At 36.9% G+C, this 16,424-nt stretch overlaps 1 protein-coding gene across 1 annotated transcript; it reads right to left on the bottom strand.

The window, feature by feature from the left end:
• Window positions 1-349: 349 nt before the first annotated feature.
• Window positions 350-9,958, bottom strand: LOC133859939 (uncharacterized). The gene is made up of 22 exons (XM_062295529.1): window positions 9,790-9,958; window positions 8,896-9,456; window positions 8,550-8,809; window positions 8,341-8,430; window positions 7,723-7,857; window positions 7,481-7,602; window positions 6,958-7,122; window positions 6,473-6,578; window positions 5,921-6,026; window positions 5,706-5,816; window positions 4,988-5,151; window positions 4,775-4,892; window positions 4,213-4,437; window positions 3,560-3,750; window positions 2,821-2,988; window positions 2,569-2,674; window positions 2,260-2,397; window positions 1,943-2,101; window positions 1,533-1,739; window positions 1,080-1,274; window positions 923-994; window positions 350-658 (listed from the first exon to the last, which is right to left on the bottom strand). Exons 1-22 carry the CDS (start codon window positions 9,835-9,837, stop codon window positions 500-502), a joined length of 3,606 nt encoding a protein of 1,201 aa, XP_062151513.1. The 5' UTR covers window positions 9,838-9,958; the 3' UTR covers window positions 350-499.
• Window positions 9,959-16,424: the final 6,466 nt, after the last annotated feature.

Here is a 16,424-nt window from a genome sequence, read left to right as displayed (position 1 = left end):
TGTTAGCCCTTAAGCTCAAATGGAATAGGTATAAATAATCATGATAACAAGAAGCATGCAGAGGTTTCGCTGGCTAATCTATATGTTACATTGTTTGAATGTAACAAATGATGCCATAGATGGAGCCATGGAGGGTAGGGTGGGTAAGCTTTTTAATCAGTTATCTGCTATCCGAAACCAGTAAATGTTTCTGCTTTCTATTATCCGACTCGAACAACAGAAATGCCATGTCTTGTTAAGTTACAGACCACTAGTAATTGCAAGTGTATTCCTAAAGTCCTACATGAGAAAGGGAAGAATAAGGAAGAAATTTGGCAGCAAAATACACAAATGAGAAAATTTTCTTCAATTTGATTTCGTGGTAAGAAGCAGAAATTTGATATGCAATATAAACAACCATACACAAAAAGAATATAATGAAACATCTACCAAAAATTTAGTACTATACACCTATGCTATGAACTGATACATGAATTTGTCAGTTGGGAGGAGCCAACTGCTAAACATAGAAAAAGGTAGACGAATCTGTTGCATTTGTTGTGTCTCTGCAAAGAATTGATCGAGCTTCAATTACTGAACGAGGGGGCTCAATATCTTTCTCTTGCAGGGCATTCCCTTGCAATCGCTGCATTTGCGAAGCAAAGATGTCATCCAATATCTACAAATCAAAGCAAAATCATATGATTGGTATATTTGCAAAGAAACGTTGTACGTGAGAAATAACTACAGTAGCACAGCACCAACCACAAACTTGAGCAAAGCCAAACTGCATAATGGTCTTGAACATAACCTGAATGCAATCCCCTTCTATTGACATATATAGAGTGTTTTTGGATATGATCCTTGTTGATATGTAATCAACCAATGATGCCAACTAAGTCCAAGGATTAGAAGAGGAGAGACCAATCTTAAATTTACTTACCCCAAGAGCATAATAAGATCCATTATACCATACTCGATTTTCCTTCCTGTCTTCGAGAAATTTCAGAACGATCTAGTACAAACAATTGAAATTGGAAGTGCGTTAGATTTGAGAAGAAATTTAGTAAATCTGGTGTATATACTAGGATTCTCTTCACCTGTCCCATTCTATCCCAGAATCCACGACAGGTTGCAATGAATATCCAGCTTGTCAAAACCCCGTGCAAGTTGGATACAGAGTCAATGAGTTGTAAACTCAGCATTTGCATTCTTTCACGGACCTCAGCCTCTCCATCTTCTTCCTTCGTTTCTTCCAGAATCCTTTTGAGCCTCGTGTTTCGATTAGCTTGCATCTGATATAATCATTTTCAAAGAAATTATGTGAATTAGTTTGTCATTTGTTTGGAATAAAGATTAGGGACACAAGAAAGAAGAACATAGTATCAAAATTCATTCATGAGTGCTAATGACCTAGTTCTTCTTTGTTATGTACTATGCTCATTAGAAGTGGCTAACTGGTTAAAACGGTTGTAAAATATTACAGCAATCAATACAAAGACCTTTGACTTTGGGTAGAATTCAAAGGCTATTGAATTGTCAGTAGAGCTTACGTTGCTTATGAGCTTCCCTACTATTGCCTGCAAGTAATTCTTGTATTTTGTTCTCAAGAGAACTGTGATCCCATTCATTTGCTCTCCAAACAGTGACTTCTTTTCTCCCCCAACTGGCAGATATGATGCCCAAGACTTTAAGATTTCCTCCACTCTACAGTGTAGGACATCAAGAATTCTCTTCATGGTGTTCAGAAAAATTCCCAACTGTTGAAAAAAAAAAAAAAAAACAAGAGACATGAATATACAATGAACTTCAAATCCTATATATGCACATACAAATATCAACATGTCTCTCTGCTTGGTACTGGCTAAATTTGACCTCAGTTCAATTCAGGCACCTATTCAAATTCCTGGTGGCAAAAAACTAATACCATACCATGGAATATCTGCATGCAAAGCACACTCACTTGATTAGGAACAGAATAGATTGTCATTGATTGTCTTCTTGTGAGCTTCTGAACCTGCATATTAAGCTTCTTCTGGATGCTATCTTTCAAGGGTGTCAATATGTCATTATATTGCTTCTCCAGCGCCTTTATGATTGCTCTTTCCACATTTGCAACGGCCTTTCACAAATCATAAAAGCAATTGCAAAGTTTCAGCGGATGCAAGAATATTGTGCATAAAAGTGTTTATGTGCTTGGTAAAAGTGTGTATGCACAAGCACATAAATGCATACAAATATGGGCTGAAATCTGTAAGCACGTCTCTGAAATTAACTTACATTTTCCAAAATCAATGAGTACTGAGGCCATCTATTGATTATTACTTCATACTGAATAAGGGTGTCTCTAATCTTCTCATACATTTCCTCAGCAAATGGTGAGGTGGAATGATTTGTCATCACTCCACACCATGGCACCTGCATCATTAATTCGAACACAATAATTTAATCTGGTTCCTCATTTGAACAATCTCTCTGGTGAATGCTTAAGATTTGGCCCATCCTGGGATAGAGGGGTGGGAGAAGAAACACACATAAAATATGCTTTTGTTTCAGATGAATTCATATATGTCTTAAGAGAGGCAGTACCTTTTCTGCTTTGCAAAGCTCAAGTAAATTAAGTTGCATATCTTGTACCCACACCATTATATAATTGTGAAACAAATTCCTTGCGTCTACACCACCCTGCACTGGACTGAAGCAAACAGAAAATAGCATGTCAGAAAGGAAGCCCTACTTCTACAATAGGCTGCAAGCTGTGTTGCTACAATGTTCTTGCTGTCAGTCATTCAAATATATGAAAACTTGCTGAGGAACTTGTATTAAGTGTCTTTTACAAACCTGATGTTCCATGATTCAAGATCTCTTTCAAAATCAGCAGTTGCTATTAATACCTCAGTTACATGCGGCTGTGGGCTAGATGGAGGCCATGCAGAAAGGAAACCTCTAAGCCTGCTGCACAACTCAGTGCTGTAAACAGCAGCTGCAATGTTTGACAGGTCGATTGAGCTGGAAATAGGCTAATATGAGTCAGAATATATATGATAAAGTAAATCATGCAAAATTATAATTTTTAGGAATTCATAGATATCTCAAGTTGTAGAATCCAATTATAGTCTGAAACTTTACAAAAAAAAATAAAGAAAATTATAAGTTAAATAGACAAAAGGCAATGATAGTTGACAGAAATCTTAGGCTCATTTGGCAACGCTTTTTAGGATAGCTTTTTTCTTTTTTGTAGCATTATAAAACAACTCAAAACACAAAATACTCACAAAACATTCAAAAAAACAAAAAACACCATCTAAAAAGTTTTGCCAAAGGAACCTAGCTAAAGCTGACTCACCTCCTAAAAGAAAAGGAGAAAGAAAGAAAATAAAATTTAATAAAAAAGAAAGGCCAATTGTTTTCTTTCTTTTTATTCGATGGGTGGTCTTGGTGGTTGGGAAGCATGAGTGTGTTTGTATTCATGTCTTATGAATGGAACTTAGAAACTTAAGATCCTTTCCCGTGTCATATGTGAGTTATTGAACATTTATTGTCCAAAAATAAGTGTTTCATGGATAAAAATTGCCAGTACCTGGGGAGTATATGCTGGTTGTGGATCTTGATGTCTGCCTGAATTTCATTCCTTATGTTGATACACAGATTCTTCATCTTTAAGTATGCTGTGGAGATGGTAATGGAGTCCATAAGGAAACCTTCAGAGTTGCTTGACACAAACTCATCAGTCTCTGCCATGTGCTTCCGACATCTCTTTTTTGCTGCTGTCTGTACCATAAAGTCATTTGGTTTAGATTTTCATTTCGCCTGATTTGTCAAAACAAAGTGCAGAAAAAGACAGACAAGTCCTATGACTAGTTCATATGATGAGAAATTGTATGGACATTTTGCTTATAGACACCCCTTCAGTCCCAGTCCCCATTATCCCCATTATCCCACTGTTAAATCACGTGAGGCATGGAAGATTTCAGTAAATGATCTAACAGGTCACTTGCTTCAGGCTGCGTGAGATCTTGCTCTCTTTCTTTCCTGGAAAACTAACATTTATCTTTATATCTGGTCTAGTATACCGTACAAAGGCAGAATATTAGACATGGGAGGCCCATATACTCTGGACTGGTACATTAGTTGAACATATAGAACCTGAAATTTCATCTTCTATGTCATATATAATTGCAAGTCTGCTCAAGGAAATAGTGTATGTGACCATCAGTGACAAATTTAACTTACCTGCAAATAGTTTCTGAGCATAGTCTGTGCATCTAGAGAAAGGATATCATGAAGAAGAGTGTAGACTTGGACAGCAGGTGCTAGAGCTGGTGCTGCAGACTCTTGCATTGGACCAAACAAGTCTGCTAACCCCGTAGGAGAATCTTCATCTAATGATTTGTAGTTCTCAAAAACATTTGCCAAAAGACTCTCTATTTGTGTTTCACAATCCAATAGTAAATTTTTCTGCAAGACACACCAAAAAATAATGATATCAAAAAGTTTGTTATGTTCATATTTCAACATTTTCCCCTTGAGGCACATGAAGAGACTGCTTCTGCTTGGTGAACATTGTTGCTAAATGGACAAGAACAGATAGAATCTATGACCACCAAGTCCCTGCAATGATCGCTCTTGACTAATTTTATTGCAACAAGCACCATGTACTTACCGCTTCAAGTTTTTAACCATGAAAGAAAATTATCATCCACAGCATCTTTAAAGTAAATCAGAAGCACAAGAGTTTGATTAAAAGATTATTAAATGGTAACGGATGCAATGTGGGTCTTTATAAAAGGCTTACCTCTTGCCTGGTCAAACTTTTCTCACTTCTAGCCTTTATTATGGGTACAAGTAGCTCGCTCACAAGTTCTAAGCAGTCTTTTGTTGGAGTGGCCACATTCATGACATGTGAAAGATATCTACAAAGAAAGCCAAGGGAAGTGAAAGTTTTAGGAGGTTAAAGTATCATTAGTAACTTTAAATTGACTTGACAAAATGTACATTTGTTTAGCACCTCAGTTTAGTATATGAATCGGAAACACCATAGTAGTCTGCAAATTCAGTCAACAACCACTTCCAATGTCCATGCAACCACAAGTTCTGGGAATGAAAATGTTGTGCACGCATCGCTGCCTCTAGCAATAAATCATAGGCTAGAGTTTCCACAACAGGTCCACTCTGCAACATGTGAAGGATGAACAATAAAACTTTGATGTACACAGCACACACACCTGCTACCTAAACTCACACTCACATATCATCTCATATACCACAGTTTCTCATTCTATACATGGATTGGAGACTGAGCACCAACAAATATTAATGCAGAAACTGTTTCACATATGAACTGCAATGGTCAAACACATCTGGCCAGTCCAACTTGAAAAATATGGATCAAATGATTTATCCATTCCAACTCTAAATATGGATGAAATAATGTGAATACACAATAATCTCTTTGAACTCCAGCATCTAGTAAGAGTATGATATCTGACAGATACTGCATCTGAATATGATCCACATACTACCTATTCTAGAAAAATAACATAAGAGACATTCACAAAGAATCATATATTACTATAGTAAAACATCTTTAGATGTAATCCTTAAAATCTCACTCCAATCCGTTATTGAGCTTTTGTAAACAAGTTTCACAAGACATATAAACTATAGTATTATTTTTTTGGTCATCGCTGTGGTATTCAGCTGAGTTGAGTTGAAGGACATGTAACCTTTATATGATTAGTCTCATCGTTTGTGATTGTGCAACCAATAAAGAGCTGGATCTTTCCAACGCATTCTTGATCATCATGGTATATGGGCCACCACCGAACTCTGTCACTCTGCATAGTCAGACAATCACATCAAGTAAGATATGGAGAGTATGAGAGATAATACATATAACTAAAAGAAATCTGATATTGGAAGATGGAGGAAGGATACATACAGGGTTATCAGTAAGGGATGAAACTGGAATTGTAGTTCGACCTTGGACTGAATTTTTTCTGTCTTGGACTTCTACCAAAAGAGCATCCCCTTGGCTCTCCGGGAAACTGAAATTACAAAATGTGTAAGACTTCACTGCTCATTGAAGGGGCTGACTGTAGTTTGCTTTTGTAGGCTATGCTACAGAATATTAATTATTAACCTTAAATATGTACAGTTTTCAAAAATCACCATTTACAGGCACAAAAAAGGCATCCCTCAAGTAAAATGCCAACAGAACATCACAACCTATAGGTTCAAATGTATGATTCTTTCCAGCATAATATCAAAGACCTAATGACCAAATGTATGATTCTTTCTGTTAAGACCATCGTACTGTTAGAATTTTCAGATTATTAGGGTTCTTCAGTTAAATCTTGGATACTGTCCAACATGTATACTAAAATCTTTAACTGTTTTATTAGTCACCTGAAATGAAAAAAAAAAAAAAAAAAAAAACTAAAGCTGGCCAACCACAGGACAATAGCCCAGTTGAGTAATAATAGCTACTTACAAGACATGGTAATCTCCACTTCCAGGGCGCAAGGAAATAGAAGAACCTGGCTCCATTTCAGTATCTTCTGTAGCACTCTTTAGTTGTAATAAGCATGATAATGGCTCTACAAGCATGAGAAGAGACTTATTATGTTTTGTGGTTGGAAACAGTCCTTAATGATGTCTATGAAAGTGTGATTGACATGAAATGAAGACAACCACTAAAAGCATCATGCAGAGGAGATATTCTTGATCTTTAGAAAATCTGAGGATTTTGATTGAGAAAGGTACGATAACATCTGCCCAGTAAATTGTTGCAAACTTTTAATGAGCAAGAGTTTTTACTTCAATATCTAAATTAACAATATTAAAGCTGAACACCTGCATTATTTATAAATAGTTGGTTGTTTCACTGGAAGTGTTGTCTTTAAGCTCAACAAGTGGTTTTGTAGTCACACTCAAGACTAAAGTAAAAATAGATTCCCAAATATTTCTAGAGCAAACCTTCTGATGCCACTGAGAATGAGGCAACTTTTAGAGAATTCATGCCAGTTTTCACTAGTGACGAAACATGCCGGACATATTCTACCCCCGCTTGAATGTATATTGCACCTCGCTGCGAATATGTGCTCTTAAGTGTCCTCCTTGGTATTACTCGAAGTTTCCTCACTGCCATTATCCAACAACAACACCTTAGTTCAAATTAAGAATACAGTTTACAGGATCTTAAATCTTAAAGAAAATTTATTTTCTTCACTTTGTCTGGAAAAGAAAAGAAAAAAAAGGGAGAATATCAAATTTCATGATCAGCATAGAATCCTTTTTATCACTTATGAACATATGTAACATATATATGGATCTTCAAACGACAGAACCATAGACCAAGCAACCGAACGGATAAAATGCAAGCCAAGTTACAATCCTGTGGACATATATATCTATTGGTATGATATGTAACCCCAAGTTCATCTTTCCAAATGGTTGGTTTCAATATAAACTTAGTACATGAATAACATCTGGATTTTACCTTCCACTCTTATCTTCCCTACAACCTTCTTTGCATTCAAAGGGCATATTTGTTCAACACTCTTAGTAGTCCTGCCTTCCATTGGTTGCACACCTCGGGGTTGCAACAAAAATTTGTGTAACCTATATAATCAAAGAACATGGAGAGATGCCCAATCAGAGTTGAAAGCTAGACAAGGAACATAAAAAAAATATCTAAGGGTTATCTCAATCTTCAGTAGCATCAAGCAAAACACAACCTACCCAAAGGCACTTCGGAGAATGAGGCACTCGTCACGTAGAAACTCAGGTGCCTCGGTACAGCCTCTTTCCCATGCATGTAGGCATAAGCGTATAGTAGCATCATAAGCAATCAGTGTTTGCCATGCATATTGTCCACTACAATGATTGAGTTGACAAGGCATAATTTGAGGATCCAGTAAGCCAGAGAAATCAAATAGGACCAAGCAGATAATTTTTTTTTATAAGTAATTGAAATATTATTAAAAGTGCAAAACGAGCAACTCAAACATACAAGGAGTATACAACAGACACACCTAGCTAGAAAGAGAAAACAAGTAAAAAAAAAAAAAACATGAAAATCTAATTTAGTTGTCCAGTTGTAAAGAGTTTTGAAAAGGAATGATAAAAAGAAGATAGCAAATTTGATTTTTAATGTCTACATATGGCACAATCTATATATATATAGGAAAATATAACTACACATCGTAATGCATTATTAGGACAGAGAAAGGCTCTTCTGCTGTTATGAACAAAAGGTTCAATTCTGTGGATAGAGCAGTAAACTCCACTAAAAGAAATTAGCACTAGACAACAATCTCCTAGTGTCAAGCATCAGATAGAAATTGACATAGACTGTACCTGGTGTTATAATAAGGAGAGTGATCCAATTGGCTTGCTTGCAAATAAGGGATCTGCGTTTCTTTTTCACTGGGTATGTTTTCGTTTACTCTGAAACAACAATATTGAAAAGACTTAATTTTTATAGGAGGATAGGGTGAGAAAGAAAGAGCAAGAAAAATGTTCGCATAACATAAAGATGGTCTAGTGAGGCTAAACAGAAACAATACCTTTCACAAATTTCATTGGTGTCTAAGGATTGTGCTCTCCGTTCCACTAAACCTTCTTTACTTCCATTAAAACTGTCTGATACATTTGATGGACCCATCCCTTTATCAGTCAGATCAATTTCTGTCAAACCTTCAGAAGCTCTCCGCTGCTGATTGACAATCTTAAAGCTTCCTTCTTCTCTTCCAATGTCAGCTATGGGAGGTGCACTTGGAGTTCCCAAGTCGGCTAAATCTTGGATACTTTGATGGGATGGAGTACCCTAAAATCATCATGGACATAAATCACACTAACAAAGGAACATTTTAACACACTCTAATCACAATAACAAAGGACATCAATTCCTACCTGTAGATTGCATAGTAGAACCCGTTTACGAAGCTCGCTGCCCCCACCACTTGGGGTTGTATCTTTTTGGGCATATCTTCTGGTACCCAATTCACCGTCAGTATATCTTCTTAAACTTTCAGGTACTTCAATCCGGAGATTTTCCTTGAACAACCCTCTATTCACAGAAGACCCACGACCTCGGCTCAAGCTTGTGCTGGATTTGTAACCATATGTTTTTTGGTCACCATAACGCTGTAGAATTGGGTTATCCAAGAAATCAATGTCATTATTATTATATCCCAAAACTTCTTCGTCCGAGTAATCGGCATCATCATCATCCGGAACTGAAGCTACACTCTCAGCATCGTCATCGTCGTCGTCGTCCAGATAGGGAGCAACCAAACTATGTGGTGCCAGCAAGCCAGAGTTGAACTTGAGAGGAGGCAAAATGGGGGAAGACATAACAGTATCACTATTGTATTTGTATGCTAGTGGAGATTTTGGAAATGGGTCAGCAGCAATTTTCTCGGTAAGAGGAGATCGAACTTGTTGAGATTCTTCCACTTGTAAATCGGATCCCTGCAGGGTAAAGAAGCAGTACTCTTTAGCGGGGTCCATTTACCCAAACAAATATTAAAAGCGAAGAATAGGCAAACAAGAAAAGTTTGAAACTGGAAAAGAGACCAAGATGCTTCCGTATACGAATTAAAAGTGAAAAAAAATGAGTTATGAGTCTTGGTTGGTTCTTGAGGAAAAGAACCCAAAACTCAAAACATACGAAAAATAGCAAATTGTAGAGAAAGTTCCTCAAGAAATAGAAGAACGGGGACAAGATCAAAGAACAAGAAATCGATTCCTTGAAAAAGATACAAGAAATTTGACGGAGAAATTACAGTACAACTGTACAAGTACCTGTTTGATCCAGTTGATCGCGCTTTCATCCAGGCCTTCGGTGAACATCTTGTATGGTTTTGTCACTTTGTTTAGAGAGAGAGTGAGAGAGAGGGTGGGAGCTTTTTAGTTGAGAAAAAGGAATTGTGCAAACAGAAAGGAGCTGAGAGTAGACGAAGAGTTCTCAAGAAGAACTAGAGAAGGGAGCGTGGGTTTTTTTTATTGCAACGGCTAGTTTGACGTTTTCTTTTTTTCAGAGTGGGACCTTTATGCCCTCACTTAATATGAATTACAATTTAATTATTTAAAATATTAATTAATGTGATCACTATTGATCGTGGCAGGCCCATTGCTAGATAGGAAGCAGCTTTCATCCAGTTTTTTTTTGAAATTACATCAAAAGAAAAATATTGGGTTGGGCAACCCAACAAAAAACCTCAATTAACCTCATCAGTTTAGGTAAAAAATAAATAAAAATGAATGCATCAAATAAATAACGCGGCTCTATATTTTCTTGGAATGAAGACCAAAAAAATTAGTTGTCAATTAAGGCGATTTGGCAAGGCATACCATGAACGGCACAATCGAGAGGCACGAGAAGGATCATAAATCTCGAAAGATTTAATAACTTGATATGTAGCCTAACCAAGAAATAACTGTAGTGGCACACCCAAAGGTGAACCACCACAGTAAAGAGGACGCCGATGAAGAAAAAAACGAAGCATATGATGAAAACGGCTTTAACATCACGAAGCAAACTGGGAATAATAAATAAAAATACAAAACAGAACATCGACAGCTGGTAGTGCGAAGGGAGTTGAAGGGTCCCAGCGCGTGAATCCCAATTGCCGGCGCATGAAGACTAAGCTCCGACGCGTGAAGACCCTACGCCTGCAGATGTGGTCGGAAGGAAGAGGGCCACCAAGAACAACCGACATCATTAGCGGGGGAAGGCTAGCACGTGTAGGCCACGCTCCAGTGCATGGAAGTTTGTCGAAGAAGTGGTTGGTGTCGGCGCAAGCAGAAGACGACAAGGGACACAGTGGAGAGGCACATGTCGAGCTGGATCTAACGGAGGAAAATAGATCTAGCTTCAAAAATTTTGACCCAAGATCTTGACAAATCTGGCTGAAGACACAATAGAGGAGGGAGATGGCCAGGCCATCTACAATGGAGGGGTACTAGCAGAGTAGATGAACTGAGATAAAGCCTTCGAAGAGGCAAATAGAGCTTCCAAAAAGACTGTTAAGGCATTCAAAAATACAAGTAGTTCCTTTAGTGAGGTAGTTGGTGCCTCAAAAGATGCAAGAAAGGGAGGGGGAGAGGGAAAAGGGGGGCAAAGGGGAAGAGGGAGGAGGAGGGGTCAACAGTCACGGGGAACTCTTTAGTTGTCTTTAGGAGAGACAACAGAGCAATTTCTCCAATATTTTATATCCAGTACAATTTGCATTTGAAGCTGGAAGAATTTCATACTTCATACTTACTGTCCCATGTCATCTTGCTACTTGATCTATCTTTTCTCTTTTTTCTCTCCCTTTCTAGAATTGTCTAATTTTCAACGTTCATTTTTTAAACCTTCCTCCCTCTCTCTCATTGGTGTCTTCCCTGTTGTGACAAAATGATATTTAGGGTATCAGAAAAGTATAAGAAAAAAAACTAACTCAAACACACGGGACATCAAGATTTAACATGATTTGACTTAACAAATCTACATCCACACACGAAAAATGACAATGAGTCAAAAGATGGAGCACAACAAGAAACATAGAGAAAAAGAGACCGTGAATCAAAGAGAACATCACACAATCTCACTTTGTCTTCTCATAAATTGTTGCCATACGAGTCCATGACCCTAAAAAACTTTTTCTTTTTGGTTAATTTTCTCTTTTGCATGAAAGTGAGATTTGGGTGTAATCGGACTTTGTGTTTTAAGTGATTTTTTCTCTACTACTGTTTGTACTCCATCTTTTGATAGTAAATTTTCTTTTGGTCATTTCTACATGTGGCACTGTAGGCTTTTTAAGCCGGACCACATTAAATCTCGGTGTCCTGTATGATTAGGTTATTTTTATGGGTAAGTGTACTCCCCAAGTCGGAGCGCAATTTGAAACTGGTCCCTCACTTTTTGAAAATCAATGTTGACTCCTTAACTTTTTCGCGAATTTGAAATAAGTCATTCCGTCACTTTTTTGTCCAATTTCCCAACTTCCATTAGTGCCACGTCAGCCTTTTTGCCACATCACCTTAAATATTATTTATTTTTTAATAATTTTATTATTAAAAAGAAAAAAAAAAAAAAGGGAAGTGTTGGGCGGGCCACCCCCAACTTCCCTTCTTTTTTTTTTTTTTTTAAATTCGTGAAAAAGTTAAAGAGTCAACATTGATTTTCAAAAAGTGGGGGTGCGCTCCGACTCAGGGAGTTATGATACACTTACCCTTTGAATTATAAATAGTAATACAACTCCCATAACAATGCATGGAATGTCATGTTACAACAAGATTACATTTGTTACTATCTGATCACATCCTCAACATTCTTAGTTGAAATTTCTCCATCTTTATCCTTTGTTTGAATTGCTAACTTCTTATCTTCATCAATCTTTTTATTGGAAATGAATGCACTAATTTCCCCCCTTTTTAAAGAATTTACGGAGGGACATGTAAGTACCAAGTTCAAAACTTTCAAATGTCGCTCGTGTTGAAACGCATAATTTAAACCCCAACACTCACAACCAATAATTATGCAAAAAAATTATCAGTTATGCAGCAAAATTATCAATGATGTAGAAATTAAAAACAGTTATTAAACAATTTAAGAAAGCATAAAACAATCACACACCAACATACCAATTGTTTTTTACGAAGTGAAAACTCTTTGAATAACACATTAAAGGTAAAATCATTCCAAAACAACCAAACCCATGAAATCAACACTAAAAAAGGTTCAAGTACATGCAAAACACACTTGTAATGGTTTAGACAATATGTACGCAGTCAAGCACCCACACTTGCCTCTTGCCTCAGCAACTCCAGCTCCTCAATGGCCAAACTTCGTTTTTGATCTCCTTACTGACCCACTGGTAGACTTCAAACGGTTTATTGATGTAGAACCAAACATGATTTGATTGCACTAAGAGATTGAAACTCAGCAATCCCAAAGTTTCTTCTTCTTCTTCTTCTTCTTCTTTTTTTTTTTTTTTTTTTTTTTTCCTTCTTTTTTATAACATAATTAGCCTTCTGGCATGAAAAAAAGAAGAAGAAGAGTTTGTGACGCTGCAAAAGAAAGAAGCTCAACCCGCACTCTGGCAGCTGAGCAATATCCACCCGAGTGGGAAGAGCGTAGCGAAGGGGGGTAACAATCCTTCGATCTTATTCAATAACCTCAAACATCGAAAAAAATGTGTTTCATCGAGGCGAACAAAAATGGCATTTTTATGTAATAAAACCTTGAGTTTTGGACCCTGCATGATAGATTGTATTACAGGGGTAAGAAACGTAAGAAAAATATGAACCGTGGCGCACGCGCACCCATACTTATTTCCCTATCAAGGTGGTGACAGCTGCCTGCTCACTTCGAGGGCACGAGCGTGTCTCAGCACTTAGACAAGATTGAGAAGATTTTCAAAGAATTTGTAGCGGTGAGAGTAAAAATGACTGATCGTGATCAGTGACCGCGAAGTCTGCTGAAGTCGTTTGAGTCTTTGACAATCACTATCTCCAGTGAAACTCCCCATAAGAACATGCCAACAATATCTCTTGGCATACAATAAACTGGCTAAGCTCTCAATTTATGAAATCACTCTAAATCAGCCTTGAATTGCACTTGCACTGCTAAGCTTAATAGAAATCGTGCCTCCAAAATCATTTTATAGACTTGTAAAAATTAGCTCTTAAACCTAAAGTTGGTTTAGGTTTTATGTGGTGACGTTTGGATATCCATAGAATTTCAATCCTTTAAACAATATCTTGTCCAGACGCCAGCAAACGCCCTAGAGGATGAGAGTTTATGTTTCTAAAATCCGTCCAGACATGAGCATACAAACCAGCAAACGAAACCTCATGATTGGGAGCTGTCTGGACATCAACAGATGCCCTCACAGACGAAACTCATTGTCTGAGTATTTCGTTCGGACATCAGTGAATGGCACACACATAACTTCTTGTACTTGATTTTCTTGAGCAATCTTCAATTCAAATTCTAAGTACAAATCCACCCAACCACAATATTACAAAGACACTTGTTTACTTTACAAAACTGAAAAGCCAAGTGTAAATCTCGAAATCGAGGCATGTATGTCCAACGTTATACAATCCCAATGGTCGACACCGATCCACATGCCTATAATATAACATTTTCTTTGTCCAACTTGACACATTGGACAAGGGAATTGAGGGGTTGTTGTTAGGCTTATGAGCTAACAACTCAGTGCAACCGAAATACCAACCTGCTAACCTGAGCTCACCAAACAATTGGCACACATGATTCTTCCCACTCTACTTGGTCACCTTTGTGCTACCAGGGCAATTTTCATAATCACCTCGTGAGCCTTGAATCTCAAGCATAGGGCATGATGAGAAGTGAAGGAACACGGGATAAACCACTATAAAAACCATCATCACGGAGGAACCAATAGTAAGCAGTTAAGGGGAGGCTGTTATAAAAGGCAACTTATAACCAGGTAAAGGAACTTTTAGTTTATTTCCAAAACTCTCCTCTATTTTTATCTCAAGTTTTTTTTTGGATACATACTGACTTAAGCATCAAAGCCATCTCCTAGTGGCCAACATCGATAAGATCATTTGCTTACTTCTCTCATTTTTTTCAAGTGCTAATTGATATTCTGACATGAGAAAAACTATTATAACAATTATAATTTGAATCTATTAAATCTATGAATGAAAAATAAATACGTAAAATATTTTTGTTGAAAGAAATGTTATTTTTCCTGTCCAACTCCATCCATATTTTTTTTCAAATCTATGATTGAATCTGTATGAACGACATGTGGATCCTGTAGATCCAATGATGGATTTAAAAAAGAGTTGGACAAGAGTTGGAAGAATATCAAGTCTCTTTTGTTAAAGAGAAATGTTATTTCTCCAACTCTTATTCAACTTTAACAGCTTTTTTTTTTTTAAAAAAAAATAATAATAAAAAAAAAATCAACCATTGGAGATGTAGGATCCATACGTAGGAAAACAGATCCAATGGTTGGATGAAAGTTGAACAGAGGTTAGAGAAGTAACGGATCTCTAGAGGAGTTGAAGAAGTAGCATGTATCTTTGTTAAAACATAGTTGGCATGCAATTAATACATAATCTTTACTATTACCATAAATAAAATAAAAAATATATATTGTATAATATATATTGTAAGGAGAATATTCCAAGGATCCCTATGCTTTTGTGTTTTCTGACTTCGAGACCTCATTTTTTAATTTGATATTTTTTACTACAGTGAGTCAGTGACCCACGGCCAAGTCACCCACAACCATGGCCAAAAGTAGTTACCTTAAAGTCGATTCCCTTCCTTAAATATAGGGATTTTTTTTTTTTTTTAAAAAAAAAAAACCACTTACAGCAGTTTTTCCAAAGGTTCCCTAAACATTGGATATGCTACAGTGCTACCCAATGTGTTACATTGTAATGTCCAAGAAATTAATTAGGTGATAAAAACATGAATTAGACTAATTAAGTGAGAAATTAGGACAAATAAAGGAAAAACACTTAGAAAATGTTTTGAAGAGAGTTTCTGAGTTGCGCGTTCAGACGGATCAATTATGTGTCCGGGCGGGTTAGTCAGTGACTTTGGTTCTCGGTACATGTCCGGACGGAGCCATTTTGGTGTTTGGATGGACTTGGTAGAAACCCTATGTCTGATGCTGTGTCTGGACGAGCCTGCAAACGGGACTTCCAGTAAGTTCTAGCATTCACGCGTATCCAGACTAGCCTTACAGAAAGTTCATATCTGCGATTCCACACACGCATGTCTGGACGGACCATTTTAGTGTCCAAACATGCCGCATTTTAAAACACCAACGAGCCCATTTCAGCTTATTTTCTCTGATTTTTCCGTCAACCACACAATTTCTCTCTTCTCTCTCCTAGGGTTTTGTCTCAAAACCCTAGATCTTAGTTTATTGAAGCTTCCAAACTCAAATCTGACTTTGGAAATGTGATTATTTGGGTAAAATCTACGTTTTCACCAATTGGTTTGAGGTAAATCCAAAATCTTAGTTTTTCCTAGATTTGTGTTGATTTTGAGAGGTTAAGTATAATCTCTCAATTTTCTTTAGGTATTGTGTGTTTTGTTGTGTTCTTGATCATTTTCAAGTATTGGGTTTTATTTTTGGTGAGAAATCAAGGTAAGACCCAAAACCCTAGTTTTTGTCTAAGTGTTTTAAATGGGTAAAATTTGTGTCTAACTTTAAGATTATTTTATGGGTTAGTATTATTAGTTGATGGGTTGTCAAATGGAACTCTAGAAATTCTATGGGTTTTTCATGGGTTTAGTTTTTGAGCAATTCAAGAGCTAAGTGGGGATTTAGAGTTATAAATGTTATGTGTCATGCAATGTGATAATGCAGTAGTACATTGCAAGGCTTTTGTTAGGAATCCATCTTTAAGCCAAATATCAAGCAGCCAAATTAAGTGAG

This window comes from Alnus glutinosa, chromosome 2 (genome assembly GCF_958979055.1).
Source record: "Alnus glutinosa chromosome 2, dhAlnGlut1.1, whole genome shotgun sequence".
NCBI lineage: Eukaryota > Viridiplantae > Streptophyta > Magnoliopsida > Fagales > Betulaceae > Alnus > Alnus glutinosa.
Note: the sequence above shows the minus strand (reverse complement) of the source record. Positions and strands in the feature narration are given on the sequence as shown.